This window comes from Setaria viridis, chromosome 3, assembly GCF_005286985.2.
Source record: "Setaria viridis chromosome 3, Setaria_viridis_v4.0, whole genome shotgun sequence".
NCBI classification, from domain to species: Eukaryota; Viridiplantae; Streptophyta; class Magnoliopsida; order Poales; family Poaceae; genus Setaria; species Setaria viridis.
The window spans coordinates 307,744-329,832 of NC_048265.2; the positions used below are offsets into that span (position 1 = coordinate 307,744).

The 22,089-nt window shown below is 49.8% G+C and overlaps 4 protein-coding genes across 5 annotated transcripts; 3 read left to right on the forward strand and 1 right to left on the reverse strand.

Moving 5' to 3' along the window:
• Positions 1-2,553: 2,553 nt before the first annotated feature.
• On the reverse strand, positions 2,554-7,840 carry LOC117849760 (probable receptor-like protein kinase At1g49730). Its single transcript, XM_034731427.2, has 9 exons — positions 7,573-7,840; positions 6,617-7,168; positions 6,256-6,537; positions 5,663-5,924; positions 5,530-5,582; positions 5,380-5,447; positions 3,995-4,084; positions 3,833-3,917; positions 2,554-3,628 (listed from the first exon to the last, which is right to left on the reverse strand). The coding sequence occupies exons 1-9, from the start codon at positions 7,682-7,684 to the stop codon at positions 3,096-3,098; spliced, it is 2,037 nt and encodes a 678-aa protein (XP_034587318.1). The 5' UTR covers positions 7,685-7,840; the 3' UTR covers positions 2,554-3,095.
• A 140-nt stretch (positions 7,841-7,980) lies between these two features.
• LOC117849761 (PI-PLC X domain-containing protein At5g67130) lies at positions 7,981-10,086 on the forward strand. Its single transcript, XM_034731428.2, has 2 exons — positions 7,981-9,212; positions 9,315-10,086. Exons 1-2 carry the CDS (start codon positions 8,390-8,392, stop codon positions 9,821-9,823), a joined length of 1,332 nt encoding a protein of 443 aa, XP_034587319.1. The 5' UTR covers positions 7,981-8,389; the 3' UTR covers positions 9,824-10,086.
• A 402-nt stretch (positions 10,087-10,488) lies between these two features.
• On the forward strand, positions 10,489-11,813 carry LOC117849762 (cationic peroxidase SPC4). Its single transcript, XM_034731430.2, has one exon. It carries the CDS (start codon positions 10,578-10,580, stop codon positions 11,547-11,549), a length of 972 nt encoding a protein of 323 aa, XP_034587321.1. The 5' UTR covers positions 10,489-10,577; the 3' UTR covers positions 11,550-11,813.
• A 381-nt stretch (positions 11,814-12,194) lies between these two features.
• Positions 12,195-21,431, forward strand: LOC117847312 (peroxidase 12). Of its 2 annotated transcripts, none has more exons than XM_072292490.1 (2): positions 12,195-12,527; positions 20,353-21,431. In XM_072292490.1, the coding sequence occupies exons 1-2, from the start codon at positions 12,294-12,296 to the stop codon at positions 21,154-21,156; spliced, it is 1,038 nt and encodes a 345-aa protein (XP_072148591.1). In that variant the 5' UTR covers positions 12,195-12,293; the 3' UTR covers positions 21,157-21,431. The 2 variants fall into 2 exon arrangements, with proteins under 2 accessions (XP_072148591.1, XP_034584391.1); XM_034728500.2 differs by lacking the exon at positions 20,353-21,431 and adding an exon at positions 12,624-13,551 and having other exon boundaries at positions 12,200-12,527.
• Positions 21,432-22,089: the final 658 nt, after the last annotated feature.

The window sequence follows — 22,089 nt, forward strand, 5'->3', positions numbered from 1 at the left end:
TTTGTGAACCACAAGTATATAGTTTTTCTTCAAAGCATTCCATCTAAAATTTATTAATCCGTGAATCAGCAGTGAACTGGATTTCTCTATCTAGCCTAACGGATCTAATCCTAACATGAAGCATAAATTGCATATAAACGTAAACCCAATCGTGAGATAAGTATTATAATCATGGTAAACATCGCATCCACATATATGGGGTAACACAACCAAAGGTAGCATGAGCCTATTGTGTTCTTGTTATAGTTCCAGCCAAAGTGGTAACCAATCTATGTTGCATCTTGATAAAGAGTCATCTATCAGAAAGACGGCTCGCAAGTGGCCTGCTTTCTTGTGGTCACCACTGTGAGGTGCGCGTTAACACCTCCAGTTTTCTAAAACTTTACCTCAAACGACTCCCACAATACTCGCCATCGATCCTACTCAACATTACGCAATCCTCCCACATGCTATCACCACACAAGGATAATCAGAGCGACTTCCTACGCACTACTAAGATGTATCCGCAAGAGATAGACTACTCACCACGATTACATCTATTCCTACTAAGAACATATGCTAGCTAAACATATGAGAATAAACATGCATCATAGTAGATCAAAATAAGCACAATATTAGATTGATATCACCATCATGTGTACATAAGCCTTGATGATCATAAGGCTCAGCTCTAGAACTCCACCATGGCTTTGCTGCGCAGGGACGACCGTGGTGGCTATGGTCTAGCCTAAGCCATCTCCTAGACAACCTTGAAAATTTGCGGCGGCTCTTAGCTCCCTCTAGTGTGTGTTTCTCTATTCGTCGACTTCTGGTCGATTCATCCCGGGGCTCAATGAATTTTCAAGGTATTTATAGTTTGGAGAGCGCGTGGTAAAAATTAGAAGGCGAGGGGAGCAAGGAAAACCTCAGGCCGATCGACCTGGGGGAGGGGGGTCGAGGCCGATCGGCTTGGCCCTTCCTTTTATCCCCTCATGCCCAACTTCGTCGCCAAGTCTCATCTGACGTTCTGGAAGCTTATTTTTGTATCTACATGGGCCTGACATGTCAATAGTTTCAGGATGAGATTGATCTTTGATAACTTTCCAAATCTCCGCTTGATCTTTTTTTATTTCTCTTTGATCCCGAAGTGATACTTATCATATCTTCACAATCTTAGCACTTAAGTAATCTTGGAGGAGTGCTTCCCAAAATGAGCGTCGGAGAAGGCTAGAAGACCCTAGCTGATCGGCTTGCTCTTCACCAGGCCGATCGGCATGGGCTCTTTCCGAGTTTGTTGGCCTTCGTCTTTGACAGGTTCGTTGCTCGTTTGGGGCTTTATCAAAAATATACTTTTAGGTCCAATTTCCTGCAAAAATAGAATGTCATCCAAAATACAACGCATATGCGAAAATAGGATTATTTCAGGTGACAAGTGGTAGGTAAATAACACTAAAAATATATCAATAACGAGTGTCAACACCACAACCGTCGATTCACACGATGGCATACCCCTGGTTGAGCACGACAGGACGAGCTTCTCCTACTCGCTGAGGCTTACAAATTACAACTACACCCAGGCATCAAGCTCAATACGCTACGCACTGACATCCTCCCAAACTTGCCGTCCATGTTAAGCACTGAGTTGGCCACGGGCACACAGCTACTCAGCCAAGCTTAACGAGAGCAGTTCGTGAGCGTGTACCCATGACGGTCCAGGAGACCGTGTCCAACTCGGGCATTTCGGCAAACGCAACACGGGCGTCAACGAGGCGGCCGGACCTCTGCCGTACATCGACAAAGCGGGTCCAAGGTGAACATGTTCCGCCGGTCATGGCGTTCACTACATGCGGCGGAACCTACGGTGGGGATGGGGGACCCCGCGAAGGTGCCGTTCTCCGCTTCGCCTACGATCTTAACGCCACGCAAGTCAAGAACAAGATGCCAACGCCGATCTGATGCGTTGGAGAAGTTATCCGATGCGTGAAGCTTGGCTCCATTAAGGGCGGCAATATCTTCCCTGGAGCAACTGAGCGAGAGCGGGGAAGAATAACGCCACGCAAGTCAAGAACAAGATGCCCACGCCGATCCGACACGTTGGAGAAGTTATCCGGTGCGTGGAGCTTGGCTCCATTGAAGGCGGCAATGTCTTCCGTGGAGCAACTGAGCGAGAGTGGGGAAGAAGAGAGAGGACACTTACCTGCCTACTTACAAATGGGGTCTCCTTATTAGTCAGTCGACATCACCATCTTGGTCCAACTCAGCCGGCGTCAGTGTGGCAAAACCACTGTATAAAACCACCTAAGGGTGTTATTTAAGATGAGGGGTAAACATCCGATTTTATAGTTGAGGGGTGATATAACCAATACTTCATACATTGGGGGGTTATGTAGACTTTTTTCGATTTGTGCTGAGAGGGTCCTGGTCAAAACTCAAGACATTCCCAACCACCACATGGAACATGTGTTGTTCACTGCCACTAGTTCCATCAGCACTTCACAATCTCTTCTCGTACAGAATTAAATATAAACAAGAAAAAAATACTGCACCTACCGCTTCCCACACCCGCAAAAAAGATAAATAAATATATAAAACACCAATCAGCTACTACTTGATGCATGGAATCTCAGCACTGTCCCCACGTGGCCAAACCCATTCACCGACACACACCATGCAATGCAACACAGGCGAGATCCAAATGCAAATTAGGGGACAGGAAAAAAATCCACACCGACATGCTAATACCAGCAACACTTGGTAGGTTCGATAAACAATGCAAAACCCTGCTGCCTTCCTTCCTTCTCAAACACAAACAGTCTCTGCAAAACCAGACCTGCATTCTTCTGCTTCCAGCAGGATCAAACAATACCTCTTGCTCCCGCCTTCCGGCTTCGCTTCAACTGCCACACAGATTACAGGTATCCTTTTCTTTTTCTGCTACGCACAACAGGTTCTATATTACACCAGTTAGTTCTTGTGACAAATATAGCTGCCTCACAAAACTGAAATTCCCATCAACAGGCGCCTCTACCTTGGCATATAACTTGCACTGCACCGCGAGTTGCTTCCAAACGTACTCAAACTGCCTCAAGCTGTGTCGAAACAGAAAGCAGACTACGTTACAGAGTTTCTGGGGGCGACTGAGTCTGCCCACTTTCAAGTAGCATGCTACGGCTGCAGTAGGATCTCGTTGTGCTCGATGACGAATGCAGGGACCTCATGTCACCGCTGTGGGGGATCAGCTCGTTCCTGTGCTGAGCGCCACTTTTGCTGCTCCGAGGATAAAAGCCCCCTTCTGCGTCTTCCATTCCCTCACCAAAGCTGCCATTCCCGGGATCCAGCCTCTCGGATAGCATCCTCAGCACCTGCCTGATGGATGGCCTCTGCCGCCCTTCCCTCTGGGTGCACCACTGGACAATGCCAATCACTAGATGCAGCTGATCCATGTCAACACCGGACTTGATCCTTGGGTCTACCATTTCAGGAGAGATCACTCCGGACGATAGGTGCATCTGCGCCCACTCAACCAAGTTCTTGTTGTCTTGGATTGCTCTCCGTCCGGTCACAAGCTCCAGCAGAAGCACGCCATAGCTGTATATATCACTCTTCTCTGTCAGCTCTTGAGTTACCACATATTCAGGATCCATGTACCCTGCAGTTATAAGAGATAGATGAGCAAGCTTACAATTAGCTGGTCTGTAACCTTTCTTGGATGTGTGTTCCTGAGCTGCAATCTAGCATTACCTACCAAAGCCGTTTCCATTTCTAGTGTACATTTTGAGGACAACTAATTAAACATGGATATAAACCGTTCTGCTCTACAGTTGCGTTAGCTGATTCAATTGCCAAAACTCACCCGGGGTTCCTCGTATATCCGTGTTCACAGCTTCAAAGCTGATAGCTCCAGTTCTTGATGCATGTGCAAGGCCAAAATCAGCAAGCTAAGCAAAAGTTGAGCAAACATTCAGTAAGCACTAACCATGACTAACAGCTACATCAATGCATCACAAGATAATACCTTGGCAACAAAATGCTCATCTAACAGAATGTTGCTCGATTTGATGTCTCTATGGCAGAGTGGAGGGTTACAAAAGAAATGGAGATACTCCTGAAACAAGAAGACGACATGAAAATCCACCATCAAGAAGTAATGTTCGTATCAAAGGAAGTTGTTTCAGCATAATCAAGTATCAAAGGAACTGACAAAAAGCAGCTCAAAGAACCCCAGGATAGAATACATGTGCAGGAGTCATGATGGGAGCTAGCACTGCCAAGCATGAACTATGGTCGACGGAAGTCTGAACAGACACCAATAGAGTTTGTACATGTAGCATTAGTCAATATTGTCCTCCTTCGACGCCTAAACTACTACCCTTCCTCTTCTTCAGAACCTCCTCAGGGAAAGCAGTAAAGCACAATTGCTTAATTTTGGGAATTTGAAAACATAGGTCTAGCCTACTAAAGATCAAGGTATCGCCAATTCGTCCAAAACAAGTTGACAATGTGAACAACTAAATTGTATGTAGCAGGATACAGATCTGAGCTGGAAATATCTATCTATTCAGCAATATCACATTGATGTAACCATACAGCAAGTGCATGCCACCACATCAGTACTAAATGTACAGTTTACCATCAATATTTTCCCAAGCCAACGAGGATGGTCCCCTACTCACTTGAGATGTTACTGGACTAAATGTACAGGCGTACAGCTAGAAATTTAACCAAGTGGTGCAAAACACTATCGGTCACCATATATAATAATTGTTGAATCAATTTCAAACAGGACTTCCAGACAGGGACATCTCTTTCAGAAGGGGCGCAAAATGCTTCAATAGTACAGTTTACACACCCACACAATGGACGAATTCTTTTATTGAATTTCTAATGGGACTTTCAGAGATGGGCCCTCTCCCAGAAATATCTCAAACTACTCTCCAGAATTCAATATAATGAGAAAGGCAATGTCAGGAACTTCATATCATTTCTATGGATGGCCTGGACTGGAGTGTGATCTTTCTGGGTGAAAGTGGGAGGGAGGGAGAGGAGATAGCTAGCTACAGTGGGTGCTACTGCCCATAATTAGTTATGTTGTCCTCTGGAGAAATTCCACTGTGAACTGTAGTCTAGTCTCCCAGCTCGATGCTTGTATTCCAGATGCTGCGGCCATTTTAATGGGTGCAGTTAACATCAAGCAAGCAACAGCGCTACCTCTAGCCTGAGCAAACTAAAGAAAACTGTTGAGCTTAATATCAACCAATTCGATAACGCAACAGTCGTACTGTAGTTACTAAAACAGATGCATGATTAGTTGATTGCTGATGGATACTTTCTGGTGTTTTGACTAAAGCACGAACGAAAGACAAGGCAAATGGAGCCGTTTAATTTTGAGAACAAACTTACGAGAGCATTGGCCACATCCATGGCAATCTGTAGCCTAGTCTGCCAGCTTAATGGCTTCCTTCCAGATGCTATAAAATTCAAATCAGAACACATCAGAGCAGTTCAATATGCTTTGTGCATAGACAAGATCTGAAATAAATGAAATCATACAGTGCAGGTGATCTTTTAGGCTTCCGTTCGCCATGTATTCATACACAAGAAACCTGAAAAGTTCAAATGTAAGATGATCGCTATCACTACATATAACTTGCAGTACACAATGATGCAAAGGAAACATCATTACCTTTCTTTCTTTTCAATACAGAAGCCCTTGAGGGTTACGAGGTGACGATGATGCAACCTAGCCAAGAGTTCCATTTCTCGACAGAACTCTTCTTCGGCTTGTCTTGAAACCTTGTCCATCCTTTTCACTGCAGCTACAGAGCCATCACTAAACTGAGCTTTGAAGACAGTTCCAAAACCTCCCTTTCCAATAACTGTGCTGAAATTATCCGTTGCTTTCATTGTTTCTTTGTAGCTATACCTTTGGAACATTGGTGATTGGCCTGAACAAGGTAAACAGAGCGCTTTGGATCAAAGGCAAAGTAAAACAAGATTATCTGCTTAGTTTTCCCCCCCATCATAACAAAGCTTCAGCAAAACTATATCAGTCAATGCTCAATATTACATATAACAGACAGTTTTTGTTGCGATTTCTTAGTGCTTCCTGCAACAAGTTTGATGCAAGAAAGCATAGCCAGCTGGCATTCTGCAAGTTTCTGATGCCCATGGAAACAATAAGCTTAGCAGTTTACAATATACATCGTGAACACAAAGCCAAATGTATTGGTTATAGGCTTATTATAGCTTATGTAGGATGGAAGCATGTGCACAAACCTTCAGGGTACCTCCAGGATTGATTGTGGTGAAATGTGTTATCTTGATTCTGAACAGGAAATTCAGCATTCTTCAGTTCCCTGCTCTTTCTACGAATCAGTACCACTAAGACGATTTGCAGCAGCACGGCAAGCAATATAACCCCTATTCCTATCCCTGGAATAACTGTAATCCGGTAATGCTGCTGACGTTTCTGTGGAAGACTCTTGATCTTTGGAGCTGGAGGAGAATCAACAGTGACATTTGGAGAGGATGCTGGAGTAGATGTGACAGAAGATGGTCCTGGTGTGCTCCCAAAGTTAGAAACAAATTACTGGCTGGTCAGCTATTCAACATAATCAAATTGCAGTAATAGTTATACCTGGAAAGGTGGTGATTCCTTGGACACCAAAGAAGCAAGTGACAATGTCATCGTATGAAAGAATACCCTCTTGAGTCGCAAGCGTTACAAAAACTGCATTCCGGCACACACTCAGGGCAACATTATCATCTGAACCGATGAGGCGACGAAGGTACGCAAGGCCATAATTCAAGCAAGTCTTGCAGGTAATATCCAGTGATAGAGGGCCCCTGCAGCTTCCAATGACATCATTGAAATTTGGGGATTGCATCATTTCCAGCACGGTCTCCCGTCCAGCGCACTGATATGAAACCCTTATTTTTGGGCCTAGGCCGCAAAACACATCAGCATCAGTGGGGATTCCCCGCATCTTGAATGTTTCAGACACTGAGCTGAGACAGATCTCCGCAAAGGCAGGAGGGACCCCCAGCCTACCGGTGGCATTGGCGTAGCGAGCAATGGAAATGGCAACGAACGCGTTGATGTAGCGGCAGCAGGCTGGCCGCTGGGTTGGATCAGAGCAGGCAGCGGAAGCTAATGTGAAGTTTGCCCAACTGAAATCCAAAGGGCAATCTGTAGAGAAAAATCACTGCTTTTAGTAAAAGCCTAATAATCGGTAAGCTACAGGACATGCACAAATTGGGTAAAATCGATGTTTATTGCTCCGTTAGGCAATATCACTGGATCAACTAGCAGCTCACGGGGGGATGAAATGCAAATGTGTGTCTTTTCGTGCAAAGACACTATTTTTATGCGATCATTGAAGTTCATTCCAAGCGTATCGTAGAGATCAAATCGGACAAACTACATCACTATAATGGAACCCACAGAGCAGGCGCGGATCGGTTTCTAGCTCACACAAGCTACAATAATCATTGCATTTGGATGCCCAATCGTAAAGAAACCAGCACAATCACGGGAGGATCAGGAACAGTGTGTTTCATACACAAAGGGGGGAGAGAAGGAAGGGAACTGACCTCCGACGGCGGTTGCAGCGGGGCTTGGGGAGAAGAAGGCAGGGGATGAGACGAACAGCAATAAAAGTAGCAGGGGAGCGGGGGAGGGCCGGCGGAGGAGCAGCGCCGGCATTTGGAGGCGGCGAGGGGGGGAGTGTGGAGGAAGGGGAGGCGGCGAGGGGTTTTGGTTTGGATCGCTGGGGGCGGCTGGTCGCGAGCGACAATGATTTGTTTTTCGCGTGGCTTCCGGCGTAGGCTCCCCGTGACAAAGCCCTGGGTTTCTGCAGCCTCTCCCCACTCCACCACTCTCCAGTCTCTAGGCAGCCTGCTCTGCTGCTCCCCTGCCCCGAGGTCACCACCCCACACGGCCACACAACAGGGAGGGTTTCTTGCTCACTGGTCCACACCAAGTGCAGGAATCACATTTATACCCCTGCAGAGGTTGATGCTTGATACTCCAGTAGTATTCCTGTCTTTCTGTTCTTTTCTAAAAACTGTCTAGACACTCTATGCAAGAACAATACTCATCGAAATAGGAGAATCGCATAAGCAGGGCCCCAAATGGCCAAATGAAATGGTAATACTAGTAGTCTCATGGTTATTTGAGCGAGTGGAGTGAATTGTCAGTGGCACCCACCCACCCACTTGTTCAGAGTTTGTAGTATTACTTTGTCTGGTTCCCGTTTCTTCGATGCCCCAATCAAGCTGTGGGATTGCATTGGCTTTGGCTCCCCTGATCTCTCATCCGAGCCTGCCTGCAATGCACTTGCATGCGCCAGCAGGTTGTGCAGGTCGTCTATTCTCGGCGTCGGCGCGGATGGCGCGCGGCCTCAGATAGATGATTCTCCCCGTACGTCCCGGAAAAGGCATGCTTGCATTGGCAACACGTACGGATCTACCATCGATCATGCCGACGAGCCGGCGGCTCCTCCAGCAGCGGCTCGCCGCGGCCATCATTGTGGCATCGGTCACCGTGGCGTCGGGCGCCGCGCTTGTGGGGGATTTGTGCTCGGCGGCGGCGGCGTCCTGCGGCGCCGGGCTGCGGTGCACGACGTGCGTGCCTCCGCCGGGGACGGGGCCCGCCGCCTGCGCCCGGACGACGCCCCTCGACCCCAAGATGCACGGCGCGGCGCTGCCCTTCAACCGCTACTCGTGGCTGACCACACACAACTCCTTCGCCATCGTCGGCACCAAGTCGCCCCTGGGGTCCGCCATCATCTCGCCGCCCAACCAGGAGGACTCTGTCAGCAGCCAGCTCCGGAACGGCGTGAGGGGCCTCATGCTCGACGCCTACGACTTCAACAACGACGTCTGGCTCTGCCACTCGTTCGCCGGCAAGTGCCTCGCCTTCACCGCCTACGTGCCCGCGCTCACCGTGCTCAAGGACATCGAGGCCTTCCTCGCCTCCAACCCCTCCGAGGTCGTCACCGTCTTCATCGAGGACTACACCGCGCCGGGATCCCTCAGCAACGTCTTCAACGCCGCCGGCCTCACCAAGTACTGGTTCCCCGTGGACAGGATGCCCGCCCCTGGCAAGGACTGGCCGCTGCTCAAGGACATGATCGCCGACAACCACCGGCTCATCGTCTTCACGTCCAAGCAAGGCAAGCAAGGGACCGAAGGACTCGCATACCAGTGGGACTACGTCGTCGAAAACCAATGTTAGTGAGATTCTTGTTGCTGTTGTTTTGCTGCTTCAATTTCAATCCAACTGATTTTGAATTGATGATGAATTTGAATTGCTGCAAACGGAGAAAAAAAAGATGGCAGCCAGGGCCTTGTTGACGGCAGGTGCCCCAGCCGGGCCGAGTCGAAGCCCATGGACTCGACGGCCCAATCCCTGATTCTCATGAACTTCTTCACCACCAACCCCAGCCAGAGCTGGGCCTGCGGGAACAACTCGGCGCCGCTAGTCAGCAGGCTCCGGACCTGCTACGACGCCTCCGCCAAGCGCTGGCCCAACTTCATCGCCGTGGACTTCTACATGAGGAGCGGCGGCGGCGGAGCTCCCCTGGCCACCGACGTCGCCAATGGCCGCCTCCAGTGTGGCTGCGACACCATAGCACACTGCACCACCACCAAGTCCGGCACATGCGCCATGCCATCGTCATCAGCTCCTGCTGCTTCTCCTCGGGCGGCAGGGGCAGCCGCACCCTCTCCTGGGCCTGGACCGGCAGCTGCTGCTTCTCCAAGTCCAAGCATGTCATCATCTCCCCGGGCGGCGCCGGCACCTGCAGCTGCTCCAGTACTAGTAGGGGCGGCGCCGAGCTAACCAACAGCTGTTCATCAGGCTGCATCATTCATCAAATACGTAATGATCTGTAGGAAGCGTAAGCTTTGAAAATTGAAACCGTTGGAAATGGAGCACTGCACGGGGTGTGCAAAATGAACACAAATTCATGGATTCGGTCAGTCAATTCAAATGCATCCATGGCATGCGTACACACCTGCATGATGCACGCGCTGAATAGAATTCCCACCGTACCTTGCGTCGGGGTTTAGTTTTATCCGATGGACAAAGACAGGTGCATTGGATTGGAGTCATGGCTCAGTTTGTCTTTCTTTCAGATGTAGCTCTCGACATCTTGCAACTTGCTTCGACAAAGGGAGGTGCAAGTGGCAAGTGGACAGATCGTGGCAGGTGCATGGTTTGGTTGGTGAGCGCGCTATAGCCACCGTATGCGCTTGCATGCATGCATGCATTGTATGTTCCTGGACCAATGCACTGCACCAACATGCATGTTGCGCTAGTGGGCAAGCATGCACTGCTCCAGTCGTCCAGCCAATGCAATCTGGTCTTGCAACTCACTTTGTTAGCTTATTGGCATGCACGCATGTTGCCAACATGCATGCTGTTGCATATTAAAATTAAACTCGAATTAATTAAACGGAAGGAAGCATGCATGAGGCTGGGTGGCTATAAAAATAGTAGCTGCTGCTTCTTGAGGAAGCCACACGCACTTCTCTTCCCAGCAGGCGGACAAGCCCATCGATCGAGCAGCTACGTAGTACGAGCGGAGATCGACATGGCGGCAACAAGGGCTAGTTGTGTCGTCGTCGTCCTCCTGCTGATTATCGCCGCCTCCAACGTCGGTGGTTTGTCCGTGGACTTCCACGCGGCGTCGTGCCCTCAGCTTGAGGGCATCGTGCGCGGCGCCGTGCAGGCCGCGCGCGCCCAGGACGTGCAGGTCACCGCCGGCCTCCTCCGCATCTTCTTCCACGACTGCCTCCCGCAGGGGTGCGACGCCTCCATCCTGCTCGACGGCGAGAAGGCCAACGGGCCCAACGCCTCCCTGCAGCCCCGGGCGCTGCAGCTCATCGAGAACATCCGCGCCAAGGTGCACGCCGCATGCGGACCCACCGTCTCCTGCGCCGACATCATCGCGCTCGCAACCCGCGACGCCGTCAGCCTGGCCGGAGGCCCGTCCTTCGCCATGCCCCAGGGCCGCACCGACAGCTTCAGGCCCGCTTCCGACGACGAGATAGCCACCCTCCCCTCGCCCTTCGAAGACGTCGGCAATCTCCTCGGCAACTTCACCAGCAAGGGCCTCGCCGACCCCGCCGACCTCGTCGCGCTCTCCGGCGGACACACCGTCGGCAAGGCCAGCTGCATCTTCATCAGAGCGGACGACGACTTCTCCATCAGGCTCAACGCCACCTGCTCCGCCGGCCCGACCAAGAAGCAGAGCCTCGACGTCGTCACGCCCGACGCCTTCGACAACGGCTACTTCGTGGCCCTCAGGAACGTTCATGGCGTGCTCCACTCCGACCAGGGCCTCGCCGGCCACCCGCGCACCGCCGGCATCGTCAGGGATTTCGCCGCCAACCAGACCGCCTTCTTCCACCAGTTTGCAAAGTCCATGGTCAAGCTCGGAAACATCAAGGGAGCTGCAGGCGAGATACGCCGCAACAGCTGCTTCAGGACCAACAAAGCCCGCCTCAACGATGGCCTCGATATCCTCAACGCCCTCATCGACGACGCCATCGTCGCACTGTGACGAGGCGAGATGATGAGATCCATGCAGTCGGAGAGTGTTGTCGTAGAGTACGTATAGTAGTCAGTCTGCTACGTAGTAACCTGCTGCATGTTACTATTTCTACTTGAGTTTGCATTGGTTTCAGTCAGGGCCACGTGTGTAGCTTAAATAAACCATCTGATCCATCCATGGATCGGCAGTGTAACAATGTCCGTGCGTTGTTAGCACATACAGTAGTGATATGTACTTTTGTATCATGTCAATAGAAATTTATGTTTTAATTAAGCTAAGTATTTAATTTGATGCATGCTCGGTCCTGTTTAGTAGAGCTTATCTTTGCTTCGGCTTCAACCGTTTTGCTCAAAACGAGGTAATGTAGCGTGAAGTCGTTTTGTAAGCTGAGACTAAAATGAACTAAAAGTTAGGTGAAACCACTATTTTTAGTTTTATCGGATTTAGGGTGAAGCCGTTTTGGGATGCCAAAGTAGAGTGTTATTCTTCGCAGAAGCTGGCAACTGCTGGTGCTGCTATACGGTCCTTCAAACTTGAAAAAACAAGAAGGAACACTTTTGATCAGCACGCGCATGGTGAACCTTTTTTTTTTTTGCGGGCACAGTGAACCTTTTGATCAGTACTACACGCATCAGCTGGTCCGGCTGGCTATAAGTAGCAGCTGCATCTTGACGAGAGAGGAAGGCAAGCCAAAGCCACACTCGAGTTCGACTCCATCTGGCTGCACGCACTTGGTAGCTAGCAAGTGTTGTAATGGCAAGGAGGGGTAATGCCCTGGCCATGGGGACCCTGCTGCTCGCCGCCGCCGTGGTCTGCGCGGCAGCTGCAGCAGAAGCAGATGATCTGTTGGTGGAGCTCCAGCTGCAGCAAGACCCGTGCCCGCAGGTGGAAGACATCGTGCGCTCTGCCGTGCAGAAGGCGGTCCGCCGGAATATCCAGCTCACCGCCGGCCTCCTCCGCATCTTCTTCCACGACTGCTTCCCGCAGGTTGTGCAGTGCTTTCGATCCGTTAGTTAATAATTCTCTGCAAGCAAAAGACTTAATTCCGAAAATGCATGAAAAAAAATACACTACGACATACAGGGCTGCGACGCGTCGGTCCTCCTTGCCGGCGAGCGTGACGTTCCTCCGAACGCCGGGTCGCTGCAGCCGGAGGCGCTGAAGCTGATCGAGGACATCCGCCGGGAGGTGCACGGCAAGTGCGGCGGGCCCAAGGTGTCGTGCGCCGACATCCTCGCGCTCGCCACGCGGGACGCCGTCGTCGCCGCCGGCCTGCCCTTCTTCCCCATAACCCGGGGCCGCATGGACACCCGCACGCCCGCTCCCGACGTGCTCGGGAACCTCCCGTCGCCATCCGACTCGGTGGGCAATCTCCTCGACATGTTCCGCCGCAAGGGCCTCGGCGACGACCCGCGCGTCCTGGTGGCCCTCTCCGGCGGGCACACCGTCGGCAAGACCAGCTGCGGCCTGATCAGGGGGAACGACGATTTCTCCAGGGCCCTGGCGGCCAACTGCTCCGCCAGCCGGAGCAGGAAGCAGAGCCTGGACGTGATCACGCCGGACGCCTTCGACAACAGGTACTTCGTGGCGCTGAGGAACGGCAAGGGGGTGCTCGGGTCCGACCAGGGGCTGGCCGACCACCCCAGCACCAGGGACATTGTTAGGGATTTCGCCAACGACCAGCAGCTCTTCTTCACACAGTTCCGCGCCTCCATGACCAAGCTCAGCCAGCTGAAAGCGCCCGCGGGTGGAAGCAGGTTCGAGATCCGCCTCGACTGCTCCAAGCCCAACGCCCGTGTCGGAGACGAAGACGATGCCGCCGCCGGCCAACTTGCAGCCGCGGCCTGATAGACATGCATGCATGAGAATGCGATGCGATAGTTCTTGTTACTCCTCGATCGGTTAGGTTTCCTTCATGCGTGCACTGTAATAATGTCCGTGGGCGTCGTTGGCGCGGATCACTCTGCTCGTTATCTTTCTTTCAAAATGTCTCTACTACTTGCATTGTGTACTTTGATGCATGCCTACCTGTCCCATCATGGGAGCTGCGAAGATGGTTTTAACCAGAGGAGCTCCTGCCAATGTTTTTGAAAAAAAAAACCCAGAGGAGCTGAGTATTCTGTCTGTCCAGTGAGACCAGCAGCTGATGATGGATGACCGGACCTGATAAAAAAAAAACATGCAAGAGGCAAATTAATGGTCCCAATCTAGCTCCACCTTTGCTTTCCTTTGCGTTTGGGAGCGCTTCTCGCCGAGTGCTCCCCACACGAAGTCGGAGCTGGAGCCGCAAAACTATTTTTGGTACCGTCATGCAGATCAAAAACTGCTCCAGCTCCTCCCGCGGATGCTCAGAAGCAGCTCCTTCAGCGTGGCTATTTGGTGCGGCTCCGACTTCTGGAGCTGCAGCTGGAGCGAACGTCCGAAGCACTTCTTAGTTTTAGGCCCTGGGAACCTTGTGCTAAACTTTAGCACCCTGAAATAGAGTGCTGAAGTTTAGTTTGGATATAGTGCTAAAGTTTAGCACCTTGGGTTACATTGCCCTCATTTATGACTGGTTTGGGGAAAAGTGGAGAGGAGAGAGAGGGGGCAACTAGGGAAAAAATGGACTTGGGGACCACTTTTAGCACCCATTAACACCTTTTAGCACCTCTTGGGTGTGCTAAAGAAAACAAGGGTGCTAAACTTTAGCACTCACCTTTTACCACTTTTTTAGGAGTTCAAGTGCTAAAATTACGCTAAAAGTTTAGCAGCACTATCATCACCGATCAGTTGGACGCAAAAAGCTGGCCTTCAAGGACGGAAAAGTTTTGGATCGCTCGATCGATGTGCCGGCACCACTATATATTCATCACACCCTAGGTAGCAGTGCAAATGGCACCATTTTTAATAATTTTATGCTAACTAAAGGTACAGTATACTATGCTTTGGCCTCATCCATTTGCAACTAGGCACATCATGACACAGTATACTACATACGAAAAGGTAAGAGGTAGCAGACACTTTGAAATTAAAATCAAGTTTAAAGCACTGATCGATGAGGTGCAACCATAAGAAAATTAACCTAGATTGAATAGATATATATGATCTGGACAATGCGCAGTGCTATGCTATGATGGAAATGGAACACATGCAGTGAACTCGGTGATCCGGACGAGGTGGGTGCACTGCACTTGCACCCATCATCATCATGCACATGCACCCGGCACCCTTTCCCATGCATCCTCTCTTTTTATAACATGCATGCACGGAGCAGTGGCGAGCTCATCGGTCAGTGGCGAGCTCGATCGCTTCAAATAACTCGGAGCAGTACCGTACCTACTTGCCGATCCATTTAATCGCTCACGCATACAATATGACTACATGACTCTCCCTTAATTTGAACCAGCTGCCTAGTAAAAAAGGGCCAATCAATAACGTGGCTTGTCGTACGCACTCCAATGTGGATAGTTAGGTTTAAGGGACTTCAAACGAGCAGAACTTTGTCTATTTGATTTGCCATGTTATACATAGATAAGCTAAAAAGACAGCTCGTATAAAAAGATAGTTTGTACAGAGCCGTCTAGTTAGCTGTCTGCAAACTATTTAATTTAATCATAGAAATGGTGATAAGTGTACACTTGATCTTTGTAGCTATTTTTATGCTCAATTTGGGAGAATGCATGATATTAAATTAAGTCACATAGAGTCATTTAGAAAAAAAACATAAATATAATATATATTAATATCAATAGGTACTCTGAATACATGATATAATATAGTAAAGTTGCAATAATGTAGGTCTAATTTTGGTTTTGCCCATAATGCGGCTATATGTGCTGAACTAAATCCTTCTTATTGAGTTGCTTATATTGTACTATTGACATGTATAAATAAGTTTAATAAAATAGCCAAACAAGTGCTATATTGTACTATTGTTATTTCTGTGGTGGCACTGTGGTTATCATATAGCTAAGTGTGTTTGAGATTACGGGATAATTTTAGATGTGCTAACCGGTTCTTAAATTTAGTTTAATGACCTAATCAAAGTTTAGTGCGGCTCACATCTTTATCATTTATTTTACCCATGCATCATACTAGTTTAATGACCTAATCAAAGCTAGGGCCATGCCCATGCATCATACTAGCTAGTACTTAGGGTGAAAATAGCTTCAGCTCTGGCTCCTCTGGTGGAGTGGCTTCTTTGGTAGAGCTGAAGTCCTTTTGGAAATCCGTTCAGCAAAACGGCTCTTCCGTATAGTTTAAAATGGTTAGATAAGATGAAATACCCATAATACCCTTTTATTTTCCTTTTCTTTTTTTCTTTTCTTCCTATTTATTTTCCTTCCTTTCTCTTCCTATTTCCTTTTCCTATTTCTTTTCTCTCTTCCCTATCCATTCTCCCACCGCCGGCCTCCCATTCTTCTCTCTCTTCCCTATCCATTCTCCCCCGCTGCCTAGCTCTTAGTCTCCTACCGCCAGCCCGCCCCTGCCGCCTACGGCCGGCCCCCACCTCTCGCCGTCGCTATCGGCTGCCTCCGCCCCCGCCTCCCAGCCGTCTCCATCTGCCACCGCCAGCCCAAAGGCGCATCCGCCTGCTTGCGGGCCCTCCCCGAGGGCAAGGGTAGGAAACGAGGAGAAGGAGCCACGGGAGCTGGCTTTTTTTTTCTCCGCCTCCCCGAAACGGGTCCTGAGAGCGGGATTCGCGGGGCTCCGCCGCCGGAGCCCTTTCGTACGTCTCGTGCCCTTTGGCAAGGTTTCGGGAGAAACCGCTCGAGGAGCCACTCTCAAAGCCACACCAAACGGAGCCTTAGACCAGATAGTCGACCACCGCTAGTTATGTTTGCTTGTTAATTTCATGCATTTGTGTTTGCTTTCAGTTTCTCTTCCATGCATTATTGTTAGCAACTTCGAATGGCACGCATGTTGTAGGTACCTGGTTACGACTATGCCCTCGCCTCACTTGGCACATGTGTCCTTCCTAATGAGAATAATATATAGTAGTATGTTTCCCCATTCCATACCCATGTTGAAAATGCTGAACTAGTTCTTCCAAAATGTAAAAACAAAAACAAGTTACGGAATTTGCATTATTATTTTAAAAGGTTTGTGTGGATATAACACGTATATTAATACACAAATCAGCGAAAATCAGGAAAAAAAAAGACAAATCTTCGACCAGTTCAAGACCTCCATGATCCGGCCAGTTGATCCGGCCGATTAATAAATTGTTCACCTCCAGAGGTAGTAAAAGCATTTGCCCCTGCGTGCACGTGGAAGCAAGGCTGCACGTAGTCACCATGTGGGCATGTCGCATTGATGCTGTTCAACACACATCACATCACACTGTTTATCTTCCAATAAAGATCACATTTCCTCCCTTTTTTCTCAAGAAAAGACAGAAAGAAGAAATTAAACTTGCTTGTATTTGTATATAGTCTTGTGCCCTATGGAGCATGTCCGAATATAAAATCTATGCACATAGAACAAATAAAAGTGACGCGAAATGGAGGAAGTGACCCGGAGGGAGCGGACCTCGACTTTTCTTAGGTAGTACCGTACTAGTAGGAGGATCACATAGAAAATCAAAGGTACGCCGCCGAGACTGACTGACTGAAAAGACTGAAAAAACCGGGCGGTCAAGTAGGGTGGTTCATCATCCAAGCTCAGATTCAGCTTATCAGTCAACTTATCAGCGAGCCGGAAGAACCAATCGATGCCGTAGTCGCTCTTGCTTTTCTCGATCACCCCCGTGAAATTGAGGAGCTAGATAACCAGGTCAGCCACCCGGTATCCACGAGTCGCCTGCAGCTTCGTGAGCTGCTCGATCACCCAAGCGATATCGAGCCAAGGTGGTTGTGCGGCGCTAGGCCCAGCGCTGGATTCCAAGGCGGCCGAGGCAAAGCTCACCTGGCAGCTAGAGCTACTCGCCTGGGCAGTGGGCACGGTGGAGGTAATGACAAGGGTATTCAGGAGCATACGGCTAGCGCCAGGTCGTTCCCTGATGCTGCGACATCCTCCAAGCACACCGCTGACAGTAGCAGCGTAGCATGGCGTTCCAGCATTGATGGATCGTCATCGTCCTTCAAAGAGACGAAGGGGAGATAAAGATGAGGAGAATGGAGTGTATACGTGCAGGAAAAATGTCACACCCGATTTAAAATAAAATCAATTTAAAATAAAACCAAGTGCTACAAATATATATATACAAAAATCTAGTTTCATACATATAGTGACATCATTAGCTACATATATATACAACGACTCAATCCCCCCTCTTGTCATTTTGGTAAGATTACCCCAGATTAGAATCCCTAATTAATTAGTCAAGATTAAACCATATAATTCTTATGGTTGCACTGTTTTACCGGATGATCGCTCCATGTTCCAGTTAAAAATTATCATGATATTATAACATAGCATAGGCAAAAGGATCTCCAATGAAAACTCTTATTACTCTTCAACTCTTGCTTTCTCGGACGAAGGCGCGGCGCAGGCGGCTCGGCGCGCAGGGATGGGCGCCCTGCCCTTTTTATAGGAGCGCACACCCCTGGAATGCACACACGTACTAGTATTCTGTAGGAAGCGTAAACGTTGAAAATTGAAACGAACGGCACGGCATCCATGGCATGCGTTCGGTTAGTCAATTCAAATGCATACACACCTCAAGAATGCAATGCAAGTCGTTGCAGGGCACCCATCCGGAAACATCGCAAGGCAATTTGCCATTTTTTTTTCTCGTGGTTCAAATTAAAAACTCGGAGCAGTACCATTTGCCGATCCATTTAATCGCTCACGCATGCAATACGACCCTCTCATTCTCTCCCTTAATTTGAACCAGCTGCCTAGTAAAAAAGGGCCAATCAATAAGGGCATGTACAACGGACGGCGATACTCGTCTGTATAGTGCCAGCACAACAATTCTATCCGACGTGGACCATCATCAATGAACAGAGAGACGCGCGACGGCACACGAAGCGTGCTCCCAGGTGAAATAGCCTGCGATGGTATCTTCCCCTTCACCATCTCTTCGCTTCCCTCCCTCCGCAGATGCAGATGCAAAACGAGCGGACGGGAGCGGCGACGCCGATGGAGCACAAGGACGCGACGCCGGCAGCTCCTTTGTCCGGCGGACGCGGCAAGCTGGAGAGCAGGGCGGTGGCATGCTTGATGGATTCACCTCACCCGGCGGCCATCAACGCTACCAGGCCACCAACACTAACTTTCTTGAACTAAAGGGTTGTCAAAGGATTTTTTTTTTTGAGAGGAGGTTGTCAGAGGATTTTGGATGGAAGGGCTGGCTTATCAATCCTCCCTTTTTTCCCTTTTATTGGTGCTTCTTCCTCTGGCTCAAATAAAAAATCAGATAGTATAGAAAGCAAAAATTACAGTCTTTCTAGTTTTGATGTGTGTACTTGTTCCTACAAATCTTTACTTGTTCCTACAAAGCTGGGCCCACAGGCCAGCCCCTTAACCCATCTCCCTCCCCTGAACCCACGCACGCACAGCACAACTCTCCTCCTTCCTCTGCTTTGTTTCCCCATCTTACTCTCACTGCTACCTACAGACCATGGCGCCTCCTAATCCACCACCAAGGATGGAGGATCTCCCTAGTCAACAGTGAAAATAGGGAAAAATACGCAGATGTTGCGGGCAAAATCACACATCTCAAGTTTGAGATGAAGGAAATTTTAGTCAATGAAGTTTGGGTCATCTCTCTTTCGATCGGCCCTTTTTTTTTACCTGATTCATTTATCATTGGGCCCAACCGGCCCGGATCTTATGCGATGTAGCATTACATCAATGTTTCTTCTAAAATCTTTGAGACCCCATTTGGATCCTTAGAATTGAATTCCATTCTAATAATCATAATTTAGATACAAATTAAATTAATTAAGCTAATATAGTTGTATGTGAAATATATTTATATATTATTGTTGATCATATGGGAGAGATACTTATATGCTGCACTTCTGCTATAGAGAAGCGAGTCGAAGAATGTAAGTTGCACATTAAAAACATAGCATGAGGATTTATAGAATAAATTTCCATTTCTCACTCCATGAATTTAAGATTTAAGATAGGCTTATATCTAAATTTCCTCGCAGACGACAAGGAGCTGGTGCAGGTTCATTGTTTCACCACGGAACACAATCCCGTTGCGGCGCTTCCACAGTTGCCAGCAACACAGGAGGAGGATGAACCCATCGTAGTGGAGGCCCTGGGGCAGTTCAAACCATCCAAAGAACTGGATCGGCCCTTGAGCAATGGAAATCCTCTTATTTTAGCAGCATCGATGCAACGCCGCAGAGCAAGTAGAGAGCGTCGGTGCAGACTCATCGGCGATCGTCGTTGACTTTAAACATCGGGCAGTGCAACACCCAGTTGCCGTCGCCGCCGACACAAAGGCTGGTGCGTTTGTGATAAACACCTAGAGAGGAGTGATTCCAACACGTGCTCGACGATCTTGGGTCAGCGCGCGCGCGTGCCTATAAATAGCCGCGGCGTCCTGGCACGACGAAAGCACACTCCCGATCCACCATCGTCACTTGCTTGGCACCATCCAGCAGCAGCGATGACGACGACTAGGAGGGGTAGCGGCGTCGTCCTCCTGGCCATGCTCGTCGCCGCATCGTCGGCGTTGCCTCTGCCTCTGGAGACGATGACCAACGACACTAGTGCTCCGATCTTGTCTGTTGACTTCCATGCGCTGTCGTGCCCCAACCTGCACGGCATGGTGAGCTCCGCCGTGTGGGCCGCGCGCTCCAATCCCCACGGCGGCGCGCAGATCACCGCCGGCCTCCTCCGCATCTTCTTCCACGACTGCTTCCCGCAGGGTTGCGACGCGTCCATCCTGCTGGACGGGTGGAACAGCGAGAAGCACAAGATCCAGAACCAGGGCTTGCAGCAGCAGGCGCTGGACCTCATCGAGCGCATCCGCGGCACCGTGCACGACAAGTGCGGGGCCACCGTGTCGTGCGCCGACATCCTGGCGCTCGCCACCACCCACGCCGTGAGCCAGTCCGGCGGCCCCTGGATCTCCATGCCCATGGGCCGCCGCGACAGCCTGGAGCCCGCTCCGGGCTGGGCCGTCGAGACCCTCCCGCGCCCTGACGCCGACGTCAACACCCTCATCACCAGCTTCCGCAACAAGGGCCTCGGCGGCGACGACAAGGGTAACCCCACCGACCTCGTCGCGCTCTCCGGCGCCCACACCGTCGGCAAGGCGCGCTGCGGCTCCTTCCGCGACCGCATCGACCGGCGCAGCCCCAACGACCAGTTCGCCAACAGGCTGGCCGGCTTCTGCGGCAACGACGACAACCGGCAGCAGAACCTGGACGTGAGGACGCCGGACACCTTCGACAACATGTACTTCGAGGACCTCATGAAGAGGGAGGGGGTGCTCACCACCGACCAGGGGCTCTTGTTCGACGGCCGCACCAGCTGGCTCGTCGACGGCTTCGCCAAAAACAAGGGCTGGTTCTTCGGCCAGTTCGCCAAGTCCATGGAGAAGATGAGCAAGCTGGGCATGGGCCAAGGAGGCGAGATCCGCAGCAACTGCTTCAGGCGCAACACCGGCGTCCAGCAGACCGCTGCCGCCGCCCACGACGACGACGAGGGCCTGGCTGCCTCTGCTTGACGATGATCTCGTTTCGATCAGCATGCATGCGCAAATAAATTATATTGCAGGTCGCTCCAGATAGATGGTCGCCGCGTGTCGTCAAATAAAGTGTGTTGGCTTCATACTAGCTAGTACTTAGACGAGACTAGGTAGTAGTCCACCACCGCTAGTTATGTATGTTTGCTTGTTAATTTCATGCATTTGTGTTTGCTTCCAGTCTCTCTTCCATGCATGCTTGTTAATTAGTGTCCTTCCTAATGAGAATAATATATAGTAGTATGTTTCCCCCGTTCCATACACGTGTTGAAAATGCTCTTCCAAAATGTAAAAACAAAAACAAGTTACGGACCTTTGGGCTGTGGCCCTTGCTGAAAGGCCGCTGATTGGGCCTGATGGGCTAGTAATGACCGATTGCCCTAAAAGGGAAAAAAAAAGCAAATTCACATCAGGACTAGAAAATTATTTTTTTCGAAAATACGCAGGAGAGCCGCGTATCTTTGTATTAAGAAGAAGAATCAGAACAAACGTTCCTGCAACGCGGGCCATCCGGGCATACACACACGGTACACGGTTAGAAAGTAAAAGCTGTATTACATATGGAAAAACAACAACAACCGACTTATATAAGAAACTGGCAAGGCCATCGGACTACTGGTTCCTAGTCCCAACAGTTGCTGCCGGGAAGGTGACAGCTCCTTGAAACAGAAATTGATAAGCTGATCTTGCCGTATATGTGCCTGAAGCTTCCCATCTCCATGAAACAGTATCTTCGGTCCCCGGTTGAAGCAGGACAGCGTCAGCTATGTGCCACAATTGGATGTAATGTAACAGCGTATTGACTGTTGGCCGTCCGACAATATCGGAAATCTACCGTCTGTCGACAAGAGCTTCAGCAACTGTTCTTGTTTTTGCAGTTTTCGGTCTGATCAATGTACATAGGTCAGGTGCAAT

Bases quoted from the DNA above. Each gene is read 5' to 3' on its own strand.
- LOC117849760 (XM_034731427.2), bottom strand. From the start codon at position 7,684: ATGCCGGCGCTGCTCCTCCGCCGGCCCTCCCCCGCTCCCCTGCTACTT. The intron at 7,169-7,572 runs GTCAGTTCCCTT...TTTTCTCTACAG, and splicing joins CGCTGCAACCGCCGTCGGAG to ATTGCCCTTTGGATTTCAGT. The intron at 5,583-5,662 runs GTAATGATGTTT...TGAACTTTTCAG, and splicing joins TGTATTGAAAAGAAAGAAAG to GTTTCTTGTGTATGAATACA.
- LOC117849761 (XM_034731428.2), top strand. From the start codon at position 8,390: ATGATTCTCCCCGTACGTCCCGGAAAAGGCATGCTTGCATTGGCAACA. The intron at 9,213-9,314 runs GTTAGTGAGATT...GAGAAAAAAAAG, and splicing joins CTACGTCGTCGAAAACCAAT to ATGGCAGCCAGGGCCTTGTT.
- LOC117849762 (XM_034731430.2), top strand. From the start codon at position 10,578: ATGGCGGCAACAAGGGCTAGTTGTGTCGTCGTCGTCCTCCTGCTGATT.
- LOC117847312 (XM_072292490.1), top strand. From the start codon at position 12,294: ATGGCAAGGAGGGGTAATGCCCTGGCCATGGGGACCCTGCTGCTCGCC. The intron at 12,528-20,352 runs GTTGTGCAGTGC...TGCTTCCCGCAG, and splicing joins TCCACGACTGCTTCCCGCAG to GGTTGCGACGCGTCCATCCT.